The sequence below is a fragment of the Camelus ferus genome, chromosome 1 (genome assembly GCF_009834535.1).
Source record: "Camelus ferus isolate YT-003-E chromosome 1, BCGSAC_Cfer_1.0, whole genome shotgun sequence".
NCBI lineage: Eukaryota > Metazoa > Chordata > Mammalia > Artiodactyla > Camelidae > Camelus > Camelus ferus.
The window spans coordinates 55,976,698-55,997,382 of record NC_045696.1 but is presented as its reverse complement, the minus strand read 5'-3'; the positions used below and the strand labels follow the sequence as shown (position 1 = coordinate 55,997,382).

General features: G+C 39.9%; 1 protein-coding gene across 1 annotated transcript; it reads left to right on the top strand.

Annotated features, from left to right (window-relative positions):
• The first annotated feature begins 13,765 nt into the window (after positions 1–13,765).
• Positions 13,766–20,685, top strand: LOC106730356 (cytochrome c oxidase copper chaperone). The gene is made up of 3 exons (XM_014564132.2): positions 13,766–13,997; positions 15,872–15,960; positions 20,560–20,685. The coding sequence occupies exons 1-2, from the start codon at positions 13,891–13,893 to the stop codon at positions 15,954–15,956; spliced, it is 192 nt and encodes a 63-aa protein (XP_014419618.2). The 5' UTR covers positions 13,766–13,890; the 3' UTR covers positions 15,957–15,960; positions 20,560–20,685.

Sequence of the window (20,685 nt, the reverse complement as noted above, 5' to 3'; positions counted from 1 at the left end):
CTTGGGCTTAGGCACACTAGGAGCTCTGGCCCCGGGTATCTGCGTTTGAAGTGGGTTGGGTAATTAATAACTGTTGATCCTCCTGCTGCTGCTGCTGCTGCTGCTGCTGGGCTTTAAATCAGCTGTATGTGATGTGGTGTAGTATGCACTGATTCTGCTTCATAAAATTTCTAGGGAAAATTTTTAACATAGGCAAAAGTGAACCCACTTTTGGTAATGAGCCCTCACTAACCAGCACCAAGAATCAACAATTATCAACATTTTACCAATCCAGTTTGACTTCTCTCCTAACCCGTTTTTTGCTTGAGTATTTTAAAACAAATCCCAGACATTGGTCACCCTTAAATTAATCAGCATCTAAAACTGATAAGGATTTCTAACTTAGTCACCATTGTCACACTTAAAATTCCTTCATATCTCATATTCAAATTTCTCTAGTTAAGTCTAAGATGTCATTAATACTTGGTTCTCATCAAAATATCCAAAAGAAGTCTTCACATTGCATTTTGGTATCTCTTAAGTCTTTTATTCTAGAACAGTGAATTTGTAATACCTTCAATAATTTTCTTTATTACAGACGTGTATATATGATACATATAATATAGATATTCATACACTGACGTGTATGGATATACACATGTAATATATGTATATATTGTATTTATATGTACATATATTACATAATATACAAATTATATATATATATGTCCATACACAGACCTGTGTATTTATGTGCACCCATATAATAGACACATGATATAGATGCACATCCATACCCAGATCTGTGTATAAATGTGCACCTGGTTAACAGACACATGATATGGGTACACTTTGCCTCCACCCCCAGGCCTGTGTGTGGAGGGGCACTCTTTCTCACAGACACATGACACAGGGTGTGCCTCCACCCCCAGGCCTGGGGCTGGAGGGGCACCCCAACTCATAGACACACAACACAGGGTGCACCTCCACCCCCAGGCCTAGGGATTGATTGATTGACAACTCAGGTTCCTTGTGCTCTGGTTGATTGGGAGCTCAGGTTCCTTGTGTTCTGGGTTGTTCCTTCCCCCTTCCTGTCCCAGGGCTTATTTCTATCTAAACCACTTAACATTCCCCCCTCTAGTCATAGGACCCCAAGTCTTTGGGATGTAGAGGGCGATGACAGCCCTAACTACATCCTGCTCATTGGCAAAATTAAATGGTTAAATTAATGACAAAATTAAATATTGGCAAAATTACATGGTAAAAGAGCTCTTTAATTAGCTGAAAGGAAATTATGTACTTATATAAATACTCAAACATAGAGAAAATTGGCTAAAATAAATTTCAGGTTCACATTATCTAAAAAGATTCAGTACTGGTATTGGTATTGAAGCTAGCTTAAGCTTTTTGGTTTAATTAATATAAACATGCCTTTAGAGACATCAGTGTTAAGTATAATAGTTCAGTTGTGCCTAGGCTTCCTAGAGATCAAGCAAAACTTTATTATATCTGTTACAAATTTGTCAACAAAAAAAGTAACTCAGTGTAAAAAAACTTCCAAAAAGTAAACAAAAAAAGAGATTTGGGGTAAACTCTATAGGAATTTTCTTTTGAAAATATCTACCTAAAAGTGTCTCTCCAAATTTTGGTACTTAAAACTTAAAACTAAGTTAAAAAGTTCACTGACTATCTGTGTCATTTATAAAATATTAAAACATTAATTACTGGGAAGATCTAAGTTTATCTACCTTTGCTTTAGGAAAGAAAAAAACAAAAACATAAGATTCCAGTGAGGAAATGGTGATATGACAACCAGTTCACAATTGCTTGCTTCTTGGTTTTTACCAGAGATTTAAGGTTTTTGAGGGTTAAAATGATAATATATGTAATTAAAGCTCCCAAAATAAGTATTTCATATACAGTAGGAAAGTAAGATGTATGTTTTCAGTAAGAGTTTCATTAAAAAAAAAACTACGAAAAAAAGAAAAGTTTTCATACATAATCAGGATTTTAAATATCTAACAAATTCAAAAAGTTCTCTGTAGCCCCAGCTAACTTTAAGATGTTTTATAGAAAACCTAACACATCTCAGATATTAGGATGATTTAATATGTTAAGTTAAATATAATCAGTCATAATTCTAGTAATTACAAACAAATCTGTATCAATTACAGTTGTTTAACCATGCCTTTTAAGTCTTTTTGTTGTTACAAACTGTTAAGTTGTTACAAAGGTGCTTCAACTTTAAAAAAATTCATCAGAAGTCAGTGGAAACAGTGGGTTACAATAGTCCCACATCAAATGATGGCCCATACCAGAAGTCAGTGGAAACAGTGGGTTACAATAGTCCCACATCAAATGATGGCCCATACCCGCAGGACACAAAAACAAAAGGCTGTCCTGCCCCTGGGGCCCCTAGATCAGGCCATTCAGAGATTTTTTACTCCCTGATACACAGAGTCTACACCCCTACCCAGCCTGAAGTGGTTTCAGAAGGCGGACCATCATCCCTTTACAACCCCATAAAAAGATGATGGGAGTAAAATCTCTGAGGGGGGAATAAGACAGGAAGGGGGCAGAGCACAGACATTCAAGTAATAACACAGTAATTAACACCAGAATGGTGAAAGATTCAACCCCCAGCAGGCCTTGAGTCTCAAAATGGTGGGAGATTTGACTTCTAGTAGATCTTGACCTCCATTATACAACCATTGTAACATGTTAGCAAGGTGAATAACGTGCCCACAGGTGCCAAGACAGTTCCAAGGCTGCAGCCCCCTCTCTCTCCCTTTTCGGACATGGCCACACTGTCTAAGGAATGTGTGCCTACTTTAACTCGACTCTGGGCACCCAACCCCCACACGTCGTGGCCTTTCTCGTGCCTCTTGATGGATCTCTAAATAACTCTACCTATACTGAAACAAACAAGCAGAAAAGATGATTGGTCCCCAGTATGAGCTGAGGTCTCAGTAAGACAGGCCTGGGGGTGGATGTACACCAAAAGAATATACATATTTTATATGTATGTATATCATATTATATATGTAGATATTATATTATATATATTATACTATATATGCATTCATATATTAGATGATATACACATTATATATATATCTATACACAGACATGTGTATATATAATATATATGATATACACATATATAATATACATATTATATATCTCTATATTAAATGCATACATACATATCTATTATATAATATACATATTGAACATATACATATCCAAGCACAGATGTGTATATATATGTTATATTTATATATATATATATCCATGCAATGACATGCACATAGAGATACACACATAAAATATACATAGTATACACATATACTATATTATATATGTATATATACACAAATATTATATGATATACATATTATATATATATATACACACATATATATATATATATATACACACACACACACGTATATACACATACCCATACACAGACACGAGTATATAAAATAAATATATATATTCAAACCTGACATGTATGGATATACACATATATAATATACATACTATATAAGTATAGATATTATATACGTCTATATAAGTATATAATGCATACTATACATATGACATATATACATATTCATACACAGACCTGTGTGATTATGTACCCTCATATAATAGACACATGATATGAGTGCAGATTCATTCCGAGACCTGCATGGATGTGCACACAATTAAGACACATGACAAGGGTGCATTTTGCGGCCAACCACAAGCATGTGTGTGGAGAGGCAACCCGGCTCATAGACACATGATAAGGGTGCACTGGGCCTCCACCCACAGGCCTGGGCCTGGAGGGGCACCCCGTCTCATAGAGACATGACACGGGGTGCGCCTACACCCCCAATATTTATTAATACTAATAAATTAGTATTAAAACAGTTTGGCGGGGGCCCTAAAAGAGATAAGATTTGAACCAGGAGACATTGAAGAAAGAGGTTTATCTAACAGGGATCCATAGTCCCCTAGGGCGATGGAAGAGTCTCACCGGAGTGTTGCTTGGAAAGCAGCCGCAGATCGCTAAGAGGTTCACAAGAATATGTGGCTCCCATCAGTGAACCAGATCTCATCAAGGTTTTCCAGGGGTTGGTCAGTGAGATCTGTTCTAGCTCCTAGAGAAATGGATAGGGTCTCATGACATAGGTGAAAGGGAAGAGACTCCTCTGGTAATGGTAATAGTGTAACAGGATTGAGTGTCCCACAAACAGAGACAGTGACATCTGGGTTTTCCAGCAAGAATGCCTGCTATTTAAGAAGCCGAGCATCTGAGAGCCAGAAATGTCCCTTGCCTTTTAAAAGGTCAGAAACTTGATGGTTAGCGTATGCTTGTATAGGGGCCCCCAGAGTTAGCTTAAAAGCTTCCTCCAGGAGAGTGGAGAGGGCTCCCTACACTCTTAGGCAGGAAGGCCAGCCTCAAGCAGTGGGATCTAGCTGCGTGGAGAGGTATCCCATAGACTGTTAGGTAGGACCCAACCATTGGGTGAGGACCACCAGGGCTATTCCTCCTTTCTCATGAACAGAGAACTGGAAGGGCCTTGTGGGATCTGGAAGCCCCAAGGCCAGGGATCTTACTAGAGATTTTTTTAATTCTTCCATTGCTTCCAGTTGGAAAGTTCCCCACTGGAGAGGTATTGTGTCATCTTTGTCCCTTAAGCGTCATATAGATGTTGGGCTATAGTCCCATAGTAAGGATCCAAAGCCTACAGGAAACTGTTAGTCTGAGAAATGCCCTGAGCTGTTTTCAAGTAGTGGGATTAGGGAGTTGTAAGATTCCCTGACTTCATTCAGGGGCAAAGGCTTACAGTTTCCAGCAGTCAGAACAACACCTACACAAGTTACCTCTTGTGTGACCATTTTGGTTTTGGACCTGGAAACTCTATATCCCCGCTTGGCCAAGAAGTCAAGACTTTGGATTGCATGTGGGATGGCCTGTTCTTCAGTAAGGGAGCAGATAAATAAGTCATATATTGTTTTTGATTAGGGAGCCAGGTAGGATCTCTGAGGGAGATGACAACCTGAGCAGCTGTCTTTGCTTGCCCTGCAATAACTTGATCCTAGACAGCAGGATTAATTTTATTCTCCCAGGCCTCTGGGTCTGGAAGTTTTTCTCCTTCCCCAGAGAGCAGTGAGAGTTATAAAGAGGTGAAAGTTTGTGGACTTTCTCCCAGGATAACTTGGGTTCTCAACTTGTAAAGAAGGTCTTGGCCTCAAGGGGGGCTAGGACATTCTGGCATGCATGAGAAAGAGTGTGCACATGTGCATTCGTCCCATAAACAGCAAAGGGTGGGGGAAGCAAAGGATCTTAAGGTAGGTTTACCTGTGACTCCCATGACGGTAGAGAATCTAGAGGAGAAGGGTCTGGAGAAGGAAGTTAGGACGGAGTAGGTGGTCCCAGTATCCAAAGAGCGATTGTCCTACCTGCCACATCCACTTGTACCCGTGGCTCCAGCCCAGTGATGAAGATCTCTTGCATTGTGGCTGACCGGAGGGGGCTTCTTTAGTCCTGGCCGCAGGCCGGTTATCCCCCTTGTGAGATTTGGCTTGAGGGACAGAGGGCCACCCAATGACCTTGCTTGTTACAACCAAAACAGGCAGATCTTGAAGGTTTGTCCTTATGGGGAGCTTTCTTGGCCCACTGACCAGGTCAGTGGCAGATGTTGTATTTATCATCAGGCTTGTCTCAGGCTGCTGGGGGCCAAGGACTTAGGGACGGTGGCTGCCCTTTAAGGGCTGTAATCACTTGGGCCTGCCTGGCCTCTTTCCTTCTCCTGAGCCTTGGCCTCTTGTACCTGATCTCAAACAAAAAAAAACTACTACTCAGGGATAAAAAAGAATAAAATAATGCCATTTGCAGCAATGTAGATGGACCTGGAGATAGTTATTCCAAGAGAAGTAAGCTAGAAAGAGAGTGAAAAATACCATATGATATCACTCATATGCGGAATCTAAAAGAGAAAAGAAAGAAAAAAAAGAACACTAATGAACTCATCTACAAAACAGAAACAGACTCACAGACATAGTAAATTATTTTATGGCTACAGGGGAAAGGAGGTTGGAAGGGATAAATTTGGGAATTTGAGATTTGCAAAGGTTAACCACTATATATAAAAATAAAAAACAGATTTCTTATGTATAGCACAAGGAGCTATATTCAATCTCTTGTAATAACCTTTAATGAAAAAGAATATGAAAACTAAAATATGTATACGTACGTATGACAGAGACATTATGCTGTACACCAGCAATTGACATATTGTAAATGACTATACTTCAATTAAAAAAAAAAGACTCAGTGCTAATGTTGCCACCTTTATGTAGCTTCCCCCAAACCCCAAATAGGGTGAGGCTTTATCTTCCAGTGCTGTCATAGCACCAATAGCATTGACCACCCTATAGCAGTAATTTTTTGCAACTTTGCTTCCTACAGTTGTGAGTTCATTGAGGGAACAGGTCTTTACATGGTCATTCTGAATCTCTGAAGTACCTGGTACGTGAAAGCTTAATAAAATGATTCCTAAATGACTAAATCCAACCATTTATTACATAAATTTACTGCCTACTAGGAAATAGGTATTAAAGATTCTGAGATAATTGCTACAGTTCACTGAATGGTGGAGAAAACAGACACAAAAACAAACAAAAAACACACTATAATGGCGTGATAATATTTTTCTGTCTGTGGGTATGGCTACATTCCCCACTTTGTTCCTTCTTCCCAGAATGTTTCTTGCCCCTGCCCCCCATTTTATCACTGCTGACTCATCATCTCAGGTCTCAGCTAGAATGTCCCCCCTACAGAAAGACGACTTTTCCTCACTTTATCAGATAAATTATTTGGAGTAGCCAATCGCCAGCCCCCTTGATAAACATATTAGGAGATGCTGACTGACAGACATATCAAATGTGATCAGATGCACATACATGATTGTCTCACAGAGAGTGCAGTGGCCACTTGCTGGAGTTGCGCTCTCTCTCCCTTGCTGGCTTGGAGGAAGCAAGTGGCAAAGACCACAGGTAGCCTCTTAGAGCTGCGGGGCTGAGGGTGGCTTCCAATCCACAGCAAGCAAGAAACCAAATCCTTTATTCCTACAACTGCAAGAAACTGAATTCTGCCAACAACCTGAGTAAGATGAGAAGCGTTTTCCACCCCCTCCCCACGTTGAATCTCAGATAAGACCATGGTCTCAGCCAAAATCATGACTGCGTTTGTGAGGCCCTCATCAGAGGAGCCACTTAAGCCGCTCCCAGATGTCTAAGCACAGAAACAGAGATAAAAGTACATGTGTATTACCACCCAGTTTGTAGTAATAGTGCTGCACAGCAAGAAACGACTAATAGGTAATCTTTATGAACTTAGGTTGGGAAGGGGTGCTGGTTAATGATACAGTTTCATCAAAATCAAAGTTATACTTTGCCCTGTTATGGAGACAGTACTCCATGGGTCTCATGCTTCTGCTTGTCTTGCAAGGAGGGGAGCTGTTGCCCTTTCTTTTGTGTAGGAAACAAACTTAAACAATAGAAAGAGTGGCTGTCTCTGGAACCAGGGGCAGGTTTGCTTGCAGCCTTAGAAGTCAGAGATCGTGTCTCCCTTTGAGCAAAGGGCAGGCTTTCTCACTGTCCATTATTGAAGAGTTGGATTTCCTGAACTCCCTGTTCCTCTCCTGTGATGTGACCCAGTGTGTAGCTGTCACCTGGCCTTCTTCACATCACCCTGTGGGAATTGGGGCTCAGGGAACTGGTGCAAAAATGCTAATACTTGGCCACTTCTGCTGTAGGTAATAAATGATCCTTCATCTCTGACCCAGCAGTTTGCTGGCCTCTACCAGCATTCATGGAACTGTGGCAGGCAAACAGGGCAACATCTCAGACCTTTCAGACTTCTGGAAATGCTATATAGAGAATTGTGTACAGCACCTATTTATCTGTGGAATTTGGAAAGCCTATTTTTTGCAGAGGCAGAAATATAAATACGATACAACGTTACTGCTGAACCTAGGACCAGACAAGTGAGAATTGAAGTCTTGCAATTCTCCTTTCCTGGCATTTGGTGTCACTCCTTCTCTACCAGCTCAACTACCTGCCCTTCCTTGCTAAAGTCTCCACACCTGGGGTTAGTTAGACATGAAAAATGGCTAAGAGTACCTTTCTCATGGAGGAACTTCAGAAAGCACTAACTTAGTCGTTGTTTGTGACATCACCAGGGCTGTCATCCCACTGACAGAATGCCTGCATGGACCATTTGTAGTTCGTGTCCTCAAAGCACCATACAATAACATATTTACTGTACTTATGAAAAAGCACATTACAGTCATCACTGCAACTCTTGCTGCCTACTAATTTAGCAATTATAGCAACAACAGAGAGCACCAGAGGCTTAAAATAGTTAAGTATTGCTGGTTAAAATTGTAACTGGGAAGCAAAAACTTGACAACAAACCTCAGAGTTGCCTCTGTAAAACAGATGGTTGAATCCAATCTTTCATTATTGAGCCTCCACACTCTACCTACTCTCAATTTCATCTCTAATGCCAGCTCTCTAAAATTGTGTTTTTCTCGGGGGAAGTGAGTTACTGCAATTTATCCTTGGGTAGAATGGGAAACATTAAATGACAGTGTTTTATACGCCTACTTTTCCTTTCACTAAGATAGGCCATCCCACAAGTCTAAAGGCATTTAGGCTAGGCAAGCAAAGTAAAGCATCATGTTAACATAAAAATCAGTAGTTGATCTGAAAGTTTACTTATTCATAAATTAAAAGGAAGAAGAAAAAGTAACACACACGTGTGGGTTAGCTGTACCATTCTGAGACAAGAAGAGACTTGAGTTGCTGGATATAAATGACTAAGTATTTCACTTTGGAAAGGAATGCCCTTTAGTCTTTTCTTCAAGGGCAGGAGAATATTCCGTCCCAAAGAAGCAGTTATTGAAAGAGTTGAAGACTCCCAGTGCTCAGGGAGGAAACCTAGGGCTTGTTTATATCTTGAACGCAGCAGGTTAAAGGAAGTGTAGGTGGGGCACAGTGTGGTCACTGCAAGTCCGTCTTCACTGAAGCAGGGAAGGACAGTAAGCAAGAAGAATCTTCTCTCAGTTGCAGACTGAAACTGTTGTTTCAGTCTTTTGGTCTATGCTCTGTGTTTACAGCTGATCACAATTCTCGTAACTGCCTAACCTCTCTTGGCTATTTTTATCTTTTCTTCCTTGTTCACTTCCTAGACCAAGAAGTTCAGTAGCACAATTAAATACAGAACAATGATTAATTTAAAAATAAGAAATATTTACCTTACACTTAGACAAATTAAGTGAGAGCACAGACCTTAGAGGGAGAAGACGTGGAGACTTAGGGCTGTTATTTATACATTATGTGACCTTGAACAAATCATGTCCATCTATGAACCTCAATTTTCTCATCTATAAATGTAGATAATCCGTTCAACTGTTACTGAACCCAAGTTCGTGTGCCTGACACACAGTGAGGCCAAACAAACCGAAATGTCATTGTTTGGTACAGAGAAATGTTTATTGCAGGGACCAAGCAAGGAGAACGAGCATTTCAAGCTCAAAAGACCTGAACTCGGCTTCAGAGAAGAGTTTTTCGAGGCAAATTTGCAGGGAGCACTGCAGGATGTGGGCTTTTTTTTTTTTTTTTAATTGGTTGGTGGTAAGGTAACAGGGTGGTGTTCCAGTAATCTTGATCATCAGCCTCCTGGTTCTAATCAGTCTGGGGGCCAGGTGCTTGTACTCAGACCGAAGTTATCAACCCCCACCTGGGTGGGGGCCTTACTTCCTGTAACCAAGCCCAGATATGTATCAGATTGTTATGTACGCCTTCAGGAAGGGCTAGGAGTCCTGTAACCCTATTGTTCTAATCACTAACTGTTTGATGAATCTGTCCTCTGGGACTCAGCAAACGTCTAGGAGGAGGAAGCCTTTTTCCTACAAACAAGAAACAGGGGACATGGAAAGTCTTTAGGCCCCGGGAGGGCCTCAAAGGGTCCTGCTCGTTTTCACACCTATGGTAGAGATTAAATGATGGTTCACAAACTCAACAGTCCTATATATTTGGAAAGCATTGGAGCTGAAGATTATGTTGCCATTTCAATTGAATATTCATTCTAAGTGGGCACATTTTAAAAAATCAGGCTTCTCTATTAATAATTATCAGCACCAATAAAAGTTATTAGACAGTACTAAAAGGGAAAATAAACTTGAACAATATTTTCTCTTTGTTTCTCTGCTTATTTAAGGTAAGAGAGATCTTTCTATGGAAAAAAAAAGTACTTCTAGATTCTTGGCAGCAACAGGCCAAAATAAAGCTTTTGGGGACCAATTTGTCTGAGTAAAAAGCATTTATGCCGTGTCTACCATGTGCTAAAACCACTGTTGGGGGAACCAAAATGAGTATGACAAGAGGACCACACACCTTCTAGGAAGTCCCAATATCTATTTATGACAACATGACTGTTTTTCTTAAAAGCAAGGAAGTGACCTAAACCCTAAGAATAAAACTTTCCACACTACCTAAAAGTGTAGTGAGAGAGGATATTAAATAATTAAATTCAATTTCTACCCCATAAAGCAGTGTTTTCCAAACTGCATGTAGCAAGCTGCAACCAGCAGTTTTCCTTGGTCCTCAGGTGCAGATAACTGACTTAATTGTCCTTCTCTGTCCATGACACATTGTTGTCATTGGTCCCTGCAAGGACACTTTATTTATTTCATTTATCTCCATTCTCTACCCTCACTTGCCTCTCCTTATAGGCATCCATTCTGTTTAAAGCAAATCATTTCACACATGTGTCCTTATGTATACGTGTGTTCTTGTACCCCTTCTTTAAATTTATGCAAATAGTATTAGGCTATGTAGCTATTCTCTTTCTGACTTTTCCCCACTATCTACACTATTTAAAGAATGTGTCCATGTTACTATGTGTACATGTTGTCAACTTCTTCTAATTTGGACCCTGTACTCCACATTTCCCTCTCCACCTCCAGATTGCCTCCAGTTCCCTGTTACATGAATATGCTGTGACAATGAACCCCATACATGTTCCTTTGTGGACTTGCTGGAAAGTTCTTTAGAATATAGATCCAGGAATAAAATTGCTGAGTCATAGGATATGCACCTATTCTTAAATCAACTGGATACTGCCTAACTGCCTTTGAAAATGGCAAGACCAGTCTGCATTCCCAGGGATTCCTGCATACTCACTGGTACTTGGCATTATCCAGTTTTCTAATTTCAGTCTAATGGGTATAAGGTGATAACCTCTTTGTTTTATTTTCCATTTTTATGACTGTACTCTTGAAACATCTCTTTTTGTGCATGTTGACCTTGAGTTTTCTCTTCTATGTATTCTACACATTCTCCTCTCTTAAATAAGCAGAGAAACAAACAAAAAATGAATATTTCTGCTTCTATATATTGTCTGTTCACATCTCTTCTCTATTTTTCTACTGGGGTTGCAATTCTCTTATTGTTACTTTCTACAATTTCCTTAAATATTCTAGACATTAATCCTTTGTTGGATTTAGATATTTCAAATACCTTTTATCATTTTGTCATCTATTTGTTAACTTTGTCTACAGTATCTGTTACAGGACACTGAGGCATATTAAAATTTTTAAGAGTTTATTTAAGCAAAAATTGATTCTAACCAGACAGCACCACACCAGAAGTGGTTAGGAAAGTTTCATCAATAAGAGGCTTTTATAGAAAAAGGTGGGAGACCGGAAAGCCTAGTTAGCAGCTTGTGATTGGTTGCCTTTAGCATTTTGATTTTGTAACCTTGAGGCATTGATAGGCTTAAATTTTGGTTTGCTTATGTAGGTTGCAATGGCATTAGGGCCACCTCAGTCTAATGGCCTCCTTATTTTGTTACAGATCCCCAATGTGTTGGCGACCCCCTCAATGGGTCTTTTGCCCAGAGTCACAAATGCCAATCAAATGAAACTGTGTTTAGTATAGCAGATTAGAAAGTGTATTAACTGATCAAGGGATACAGAAAAGAGAGCTCACACTCTAAGTATACCTTCTCCCCCAGGGGGTGGGGGAAGTAAAGGAATTTTAAAGGGTCAAGAGCTCTAGGAAAGGGGCGAAGATTTCCAGGGGCAGCTGGGGCATGTGCAGTCTTCCATGCTTCTTTGCACACTGCATGAATTGTGCCTAGCAAAGTGCAAGTCTCTCCCCGGGTAGAGACTGAGCATAGTAATGCAGCAAAGGTAACTTTTGGACTCTTCCAGGCTTCATCTGCACAGAAACTGTTCCTGTGGTCAAGTCAGAGCCGATTCAGGTTGGTTGACCATTGCACATCTGTTGAAGCACAGCTGTAAAACATTTTTGCAAATACTAGGTGCTTTGAAATCAACACAAAGATAAATCAAGGCAAGGATCCTTTAGCTCGCAGAGGCAGGTATGGGTGACAGTTTAATTAACTTAATACATCCTTTGTAAATCCTCAAGCCTTTATTTTCATGAAATTAACTTCATCAGTTTTTTAACTTACAATTTGTGCTTTTGAAATGTTGTCAAATAGGTTGTTCCCCATCCCTTGGTATAAAGATAATTTCCTCTACTCTCTTCTATTAATTTATTTTTTTTCCAGTTTGTTTTCTTTTCCCCATTGATTTGTTGAACTGTGTTTATTACATATTACATTTCCAAGTGATGTTGATATTGCTAGTTCAAGAAGCACTGTTTGAGTAGCAAGATATTGAACAATGGGGGTGAACAGCTAGTTGAAAGAACTAATAATAGTGGATAAGGGTGAATTTAGGAGAATGTAAGGGCAGTGTGTTGTATTGTTAAACATAGCAATCCAAAATGAAGTAAAAAATCATGCTTATCAGTAGTTTTTAGATGACAAAATGGGGACAGTCTTAGTAACTTGGAAGATACACAGCACCAGTTCACAGACGCACCTCAGGATTCCCTGAGCTAAATCTCTGAAATACAAAAGCAGACTTCCTAGATGATACTGAAAGTTTGATTACCCCTAATATCTATCCCTAGGCAGCTATTTAAACAATGTCCAGAAGTCCTGATTTTAAAAAAAAGTTTATTCTTCCTCCAAAAATTCTCTGCAGGAAAAAACCCAGTGGTTATATCCTTTCTATTGCGAATAACGTAGGCACCAATCTACTTAGCTACCTAGGTAGGTAGGTAGGTATTAACTGAATTTGAGAAATGACAAGGAAAGGCACTTTTCAGATTTACTAACCAGTATATTTGTCCAATGATTGGACATTCCCTACTGAAATCAATCAGTTGGAGGGAGCTATAAACACCAATTAGCTGAGGATTTAAAGCGTGTGGGATGAGGCATGAATAGTTGGGGAATACCCCCTCTCCCCCAAAACTTGTAGATTGGAGAGTTTAAAAGTCTTCGCTACTCTTTAAACTGGATCAGCGATGGAGGGGAGGGGGGACAATAAGAAGGCAGATAATGTGGAGCATAAAACATGGGAAACGAATCTGTTACTCAAGAAGAACTGACTTTCACCAGTGGTTTCTCTTCTTCAGCGTGGGCAAGTCATTTCACCTTCTTGGGCTTCGGTTTTTGACATTCGTAGTGGGCGTAGGGTGCGAGATCTCTGAGCTGCCTTACTTACTTTCATTCTTCGCTGATTTCCAAGCCCGCCGCACTTCCGTCTCACCTCTGCTTCTGCGCCGGAATCGCCCCCGGCTTAGTACCTAACGTAGCCTCTTCCGCGCACGCGCGCTTTTTCCCAGTCCCTTCTTTTCCTCTCTTCCGCCCCATTTGTCAGAGGGAGGCAGGACTTCCTGTTTTTTGGAGTCCCTGTTGGAAGTGACTGCAGGCGAATCGGCAATTACCGAGAGTTCAGGGTGTGCTAGTTGCTGCTTTCGGCGCCAAAAATGCCGGGTCTGGCGGCCGCCAGCCCTGCCCCTTCTGAGTCGCAGGAGAAGAAGCCGCTGAAGCCCTGCTGCGCCTGCCCGGAAACCAAGAAGGCTCGCGATGCGTGGTCAGTGCGCAGTTGGGGAGGGGGCGGCCGCAGGCTCCGCGCGCTGCCTCGGGCGCCTCTGCCCCGCGACCTCGCTTTGCCGTGCGGTGCCGTTGAGGGTTAGAGGGCCCGCTAGGCTTCGCAGTCGGCTGTCTCTTGAGTGAGTCCCTAGCTCAGTCCAGGAGAGAGGTCAGATTGGCTCGGGCTCGCGTCATCCACTCATTCCTTCCTGCAAAGGGTTTTTTTGAGCATCTGTTACGGGTCAAGTAATGCCTTAGGTAGGAATGGGTAAAGATGCTACTTGATTTAGAGATGCTTGAAGTTAATGGAGGCATATACCAATGATTGCTATACCACGTGGTATGGACTATGATACAAGATTTAGCAAGATCAAAGAGTAGAAGTTTTCTGTTAATCTCTCCCCAAATTTAAACATAGTAGGACACGGGGTACGTTTCTTAACAATACAGAAGACCCCCTCTACAACTCCCTCCTTTATGTAGATGAGTTAAAAATCAACCAGGCTATGACGTAGGTGACTTTATAGTGTTCAGAACAGTACATCTAGATTACCATCAACCCGCAAAAGGTTTTTTCTTACTATATATAGTCTCTTATGTGAAACAAATCTTAGAAGGAATCTTCAGATAATGTGAATGTACTTTCTCCAGCCCCTTTTTGTCCTCACATAAAAAGTAAAGAAATCGTAAGTGACATAGTGGGGGAATAAGAGTTGTGAGAGCTCAGTCCTTTTTATTAATATTCAATACTTTGCAATAACACTCTGAAGGGAGAACTGAGACTAAAATCTGATATTATGCTTCCACAGTGACAGTAAGTGCTTACTGAACCTTTATATAGTATCGTATCATGATTAAGAGCCTGGGATCCAGTGTCAAGGTTTGAAACCCGGTCCACCAACTTTGTGACCTTGAGCAAATTATTGAACATATCTGCCTCATGTCTATAAAATGGGCCTAATAACAGTAGTGCCTCCAGGATTACTGTAAAGCTTACTACTGTAAGCAACATCACGTGCCTAGCACAGTGTTTACAGCCTTCAATAAATGATCAGGGAGGGCCAGCTGTTTTCATAAGGAGCTTGCTATCCCAGGCAGACAGCCCTTGAGCTGTTGAAGGATGTGTAAGTTTTAGACGGAAGGAAAACCTACCCTTTAACTACTTCTGCATCAATTGCCTCTCACCACTGTGGCTTCTCCCCAAATATCTATATTCAGGAGTCGGTATTTTCTTGTAATTGAATCCGGCTTAACTTGATTCTTTGATAAAACTACATTTTCAGGCCCCAGAAATAAGTCTTTCCTTTGTAAATTTTATAAGTAAAAAGTTCTTTGATCATCATGAGTGGGGCTCATCAGGCTGCTCTTGGCTGCCAGGTGTTTTTTGCTATTTGTGTTGGGAGTCTTGGGATTAAAAGTAGAATTATTTAGGTGTATTTGAATGTAGGGCAGAGTCAGAAATTTAATTCCTCTATGATAGGCAAAAAATTAAGCTCTTCTTTCTGTTCTTCATTTAACGTTAATCTTTTATTCAGTCTATTTCATTATATAGCAGTATTATTCCTTGGATATTGTCTAGAGCTAATATTTGATATGCATAATTATTTCTTCTAATCAGACCCCTCCTTACCCCCCCCCCCCAACTAGTTTTCTGTGGAACATCTTCTTGGGCAAGGAAATATCAGAAGAGCCAATAAAAACAAAGCCATTTGGTATAATAGCATTTTTTAAAACTCAGCTACATTCCATCAGACCCATCATTCCTCATCACTCTCATGCATGCTTATTTGCTACTAATGTGCTTAATGCCTATCAGGTTTGTTTGTTAGATGACAAGTACCTTTTGTTAGATGACAAGTACCTTTTGTTTTATAGCATCATTGAGAAAGGAGAAGAGCACTGTGGACACCTAATTGAGGCCCACAAGGAGTGCATGAGAGCCCTGGGATTTAAGATATGAAATGGTGAGCATGGTACTTTCTGATTGGGAAGGTGGTAACATAAGCTAATTGCTTCAACTCTCTGTATTGCTTTACAGATTTAGAAGTCACTGGGCAGCATTCTGTCTGAAAGGTCATTCACTTGGCTAATCTAACATGCTTAAGTATCACTAAAAAAATAACTTCAGTTTCTAATGTAGGGAGGAAGGGATGCTAATAAATTGAGAGGTGTTCAGTGGATTTGGGAAGGGGAGAATTTAGCTTTCAAGAAACAGCTTGACAAAAGTTTTGAGTTATGTTAGAGACAGAAGGAATCATGGGTTAGGAAGTTCAAAATATTCAGTGGTCTGACTTAAAGGAACTAAAAGGGCAGTGGCCTCTTTTTTTGTTTATAATTCTGTGCTTCAGTAAGTCCTTTTAAATATGGAATAGGCAGCTCATGGAAGCATTGCTTTCTGCAAAACAAAATGGAATTGTTGCTATTTCTTTTGTATCACGCTTTATTCTAATAACTTCAGACCATTTTTTGAGGAACTTTGAATTCAGACTTTAATGCTAAAAGGGACCTTAAGTGATGTGTATACAACAGTACCACAAATAAACGATTTTCTTTTGTTTGGAACCTCTAACTTCGTGTAGCAACTTGACTCTCTCCCTCAGTTCATTCAGGTCTCTTCTCAAGTCTCCAAATTAGAGAGGCTTTCCCTCAACATTCCACCTGAAAGAGCACCCCTTCCCCGTCCCTCGGTCCCAGCACTGTCCAGTAGAGCTTTCCCTGCTAAAATGCCCCACACTGTGCTCTGCAGTAGGTGGCACTAGCCATGGTGGCTCCGGAGCCCTTGAAGTGTGGCTGGTAAAACTGAGGGACTGAGTTTATTGTTTTATTTAATTTTCATTTTTAATAGCCACATGTGGCTAGTGGTTACTCTACACCATTGCCTGCATGTTTTATATTTATTTTATCATCTGCATTGCTTTACTCCAACTAGAATGTAAGTTCTGAGATAGTAGGAATTTTCTATTTCACTCACTGTTATATCTCCAGGACCTGCGACAGTGCCTGGCACATAATAGGTGCTCAATAGGACGTTGTTAATTACATAAATAAGTAAATGAGGAAACTGAGTCCTAGAGGTGTGAAGTGACTCCCGAGGTGGGTAAGCCAGGTTAGAACGGGAACCCGTGACCCCAGACAGACTCCCTCCGCTTGGTACCCCCACTCCCGGAGCACCCGCACCGCCCCACCACCTTGAACTTAGTAATAGCTGAGAGAGAATGCCAGAGCTGCACACCAGTGTGAGAGTAGCAGAGAGCCTGGCTTCTTTCCCTCTCACCTCTTTCCTGCCTCTTTGGAATTTCACATGTGACCCGTCTTCCTCACTGAGTGGTGAAAAAGGAGGGATAAGGAACCTGTCCCCAGCTGATAAGAAGTATCACTGCGTAGTGGAAAACAGTCTAGGCTGCAAGGCCTGAGGCTTCATGTTGGTCCTCCTGCTGTCTAGTTTAGCACGCGTTTAACTTCAGCTACATTTAACATTCATCAAGACATTAATCCTGTCTGGATTTCACTTTTTCATTTATAAAAAGGAACTATAATTTGTGATTTTTATATGTGGTATGATAGATCTGTGTATACAAGATATACTTAAGTGTCTTTTAGATTAGATGGTTACTTAAAGAGATCCCAAGGTGAATCATTTTGTAAAACAAGTAAATATGGTTGTGGGGAGGTGGACTTAAAAAGTATAAGTATTCCTACTGATTATTTCAGAGACATAGAATCTGAACATTTGTGCATGATTTCCTTGTTCCTAATCTAACTTTCTTCCTAAGCAGTTGTATAAGCTGTTGCTTAGGGTAGAGCCTGCCTTGATAAAAAGGGGAACTTTTTTTAAATGCTGATTTTAGGAGCATCAAAACTTTCTCTAGGACGTTATGTGGACCACAAAGGTGGTACAATTATTGATACAAGTAGCATATATTCACCAGGACCAGAAGATAATCATGGTTTTCTTTATGTCGTTGGGACAGCGAGAGTGATTCCTAGGTACTTCATTTGTGTATAAGTGAAAATGCAGGAGCTTTGGACTTAAAAGACCTGATATTTAACTGACTGTGTGGTCTAAGGCAAGTCATTAATTTTCTGAACCTTTGTTTCCTCACATGTAAAGGAGAGATAATAATACATGACTAAATTACTTCATAGAGTCATTATGATGATTAAATGATGTATGTATGAATTGGCTTTGTAAACTGTCAGAGAGAAACCAGAACAGAATAGCCATATCTTGGGAGTTATAGATAGCAGACATTCTATTTAAGTGTGTTTAATATATGTCCTGATCATGTATTTTTGAATCTTGTTTACAAAAAGAAGAAACCACCCAGGACCTTTCTAAGAATTCAAAATGTCATATCTTTATTTTCAGCATACTAATACTTTTGGAAAAGGAACAAGTGTTTGGACCTGCACTGGTCCCAGGTGTCCTATTTCCCCAACCCCCATGGGGAAATGGAGGGACCGTGAGGTCAAAAAAAAACTCGATCAAGTTTAGAACAGATAAGTGGTGGAGTTAAAACTAGAATCTAGATTTTTTAACTCTACAGATTGCAAGTGCTTTACATTTCATTCCTTGCACTTAATGAGATTTTATTGCCAACATATTCATATTTAGGATTACACATAGTCTTGAACTTCAATCCTAAAACTTTATTATGGATGCTAATTGCAAACACCTGTTGTTGAAATGCATAGATGTACGTAACCAGGTCAGTGGCTATAGGGTAAAATCCAACACTACTATCTACACTGTTACAAGATAAATTTAACTAAATTGATACCTCTTAGACTATTAGACAACATTTTTCTGAGGGTAGCTTCAAAGGAAGAAGATTTTGCGATCTTAGATCTTCCCAGTAATGATCATGAAAATTCCTTAATTCAAAAACCTTTGTAGATTTCAATATTATTTTCTAAATAAGATAGATCTTAATTGTACCTTGAATCCAGTAAATTGGGCTTAATATGGAAGTAAGCTACATTCAGCCACAGGTCTACTTTATAATCACCTGAGGAATGTTTTCAGATTTCACAGGCCTGGGTCGCACTCTGAACCTGTTGATTCAGAAACCCCTAGATAATTTTCAAGTGCCCTTTCTTTAAGAACCACTGGCTTAAGCTGAAGAAGTAGCAGTGATAATGCTAAATATAAACTGTCTAAAGATTTAATAGGAGCAAAAGCAGAGACTGGAAAACTACTCCTAAGGAAAAATAGGTGTATGATGGTGGTGATTTTAGACACTTCTATCTTATGACTGCTTCTTTTACTGAAAAAGAAACTAGAGGAACCTAGAACCTGCTTAGAAATGCAAAGAGGAAAGGGCAGCTAGTATCTTCTCCCTTTAGGAGCCAGGAGGAACCTGGAGAACCCAGTTGAGGGCTAAAATAATTGAAAGAAATTAAAGTACTGGCACTGAGTGGTGATGTGATACCCAGGCTATTTATTAAGTTTAATTGAATTTAATAGTTGGTTAAAGTATGCTTAAAATATGCTGATTTCACACACATGCACACACACACAACTGATGATGTATGAAAATACGATCTTGAGAGTCAAGGAAAAGGGTCATTACTGCTATTTGAACATTTATTCGTTCAATAGATATCTATTGTTTAAGGCTCTAGAAAATGCCAAGACGAGAAGAGACAGGGTCTCTTCTGTCAAGGACTTTATACCCAGAGGCTTTCAGCAGGTAGCCCCTCCTGACTTTAGTCAGTAACAAAAGAGCAATACTATAGAGTGCTGTTTTCTTGAAATGTTGAGTGCCTTCAGTTTTGGTTATCTTTAAATGTATTCTTTGAGCCTTTTAGAGGAGAGAGAATTTATATGTTTATGTTTATATTGTTGATGAGGCTTATCTTTTCTAAACCAAATGCAGGAAATAGCTAGGGTGAGGGGAGAATTTACATTAGACTTGAAGAGATGGCTCCCCAAATTACTGTTACCTTTCTAGCATGTTGTTCCCGTCTTCTGGGACAGGGACTGGGGGTGGGGGTGGGTGCAAGCTGTCTGGAGAGAAGCCTGGTACTGACTGACTAGACCAGCAACCTTATCCTCTGCTACTCTTGTCTTTTTGATCTTTCCAAATGAATTTCAAAAGGGTTACCCTTACTTTGCCCTTGAGGTTGAGTGAGTAACTTTCCACAGGAAATGCCTCTTGTACAGAGCTGACCTTCTGCTCCACTTTGTGGATCTTTGCCAAACATACTTGAATCAGTAGGGAGTGTTTGCAAGTCTCTTCTCTTGAATATCTTTAAAAATAAACTGCCCTAGCCTTTTGGGGGAGATATTTTTGAGAAAATAAATAATTATGTAGTTTTTACTTCAACAAAGACTTCTAAAGATTAAACATTGTAATGGATTGAAGTTTCTGTGATGTTTTTAGTTAAAACTAGAATTTTAAAATGCAGATCTTTTGTTTCAAGACTGGTTTAGAATGATTGTGGCAGTTAGTTAATAGTACTTGGCTGAGGCATTCATTTCTAGTATCATAATTCACTGACTCCATAGGTCTGGCATTATGCTTGAAACCTGACTTTCTAAAATATGTGTTTTTCTCTAGGTGGTCTGCTCTGAGAATGAATGATTCCTGAAAAATGAAGATTCAGTAACTTTGGGAGTTCTTTGAACTTTGATAAATAAAAAAGTATTTATAATTCATTAAAAAAAAAATATCCCTGGTCAGAAA

Excerpts from the sequence above, each read along its gene's own strand:
- LOC106730356 (XM_014564132.2), top strand. The coding sequence starts at position 13,891 with ATGCCGGGTCTGGCGGCCGCCAGCCCTGCCCCTTCTGAGTCGCAGGAG. Across the intron at positions 13,998-15,871 it reads AAGAAGGCTCGCGATGCGTG|CATCATTGAGAAAGGAGAAG; the intron begins GTCAGTGCGCAG and ends TTTGTTTTATAG.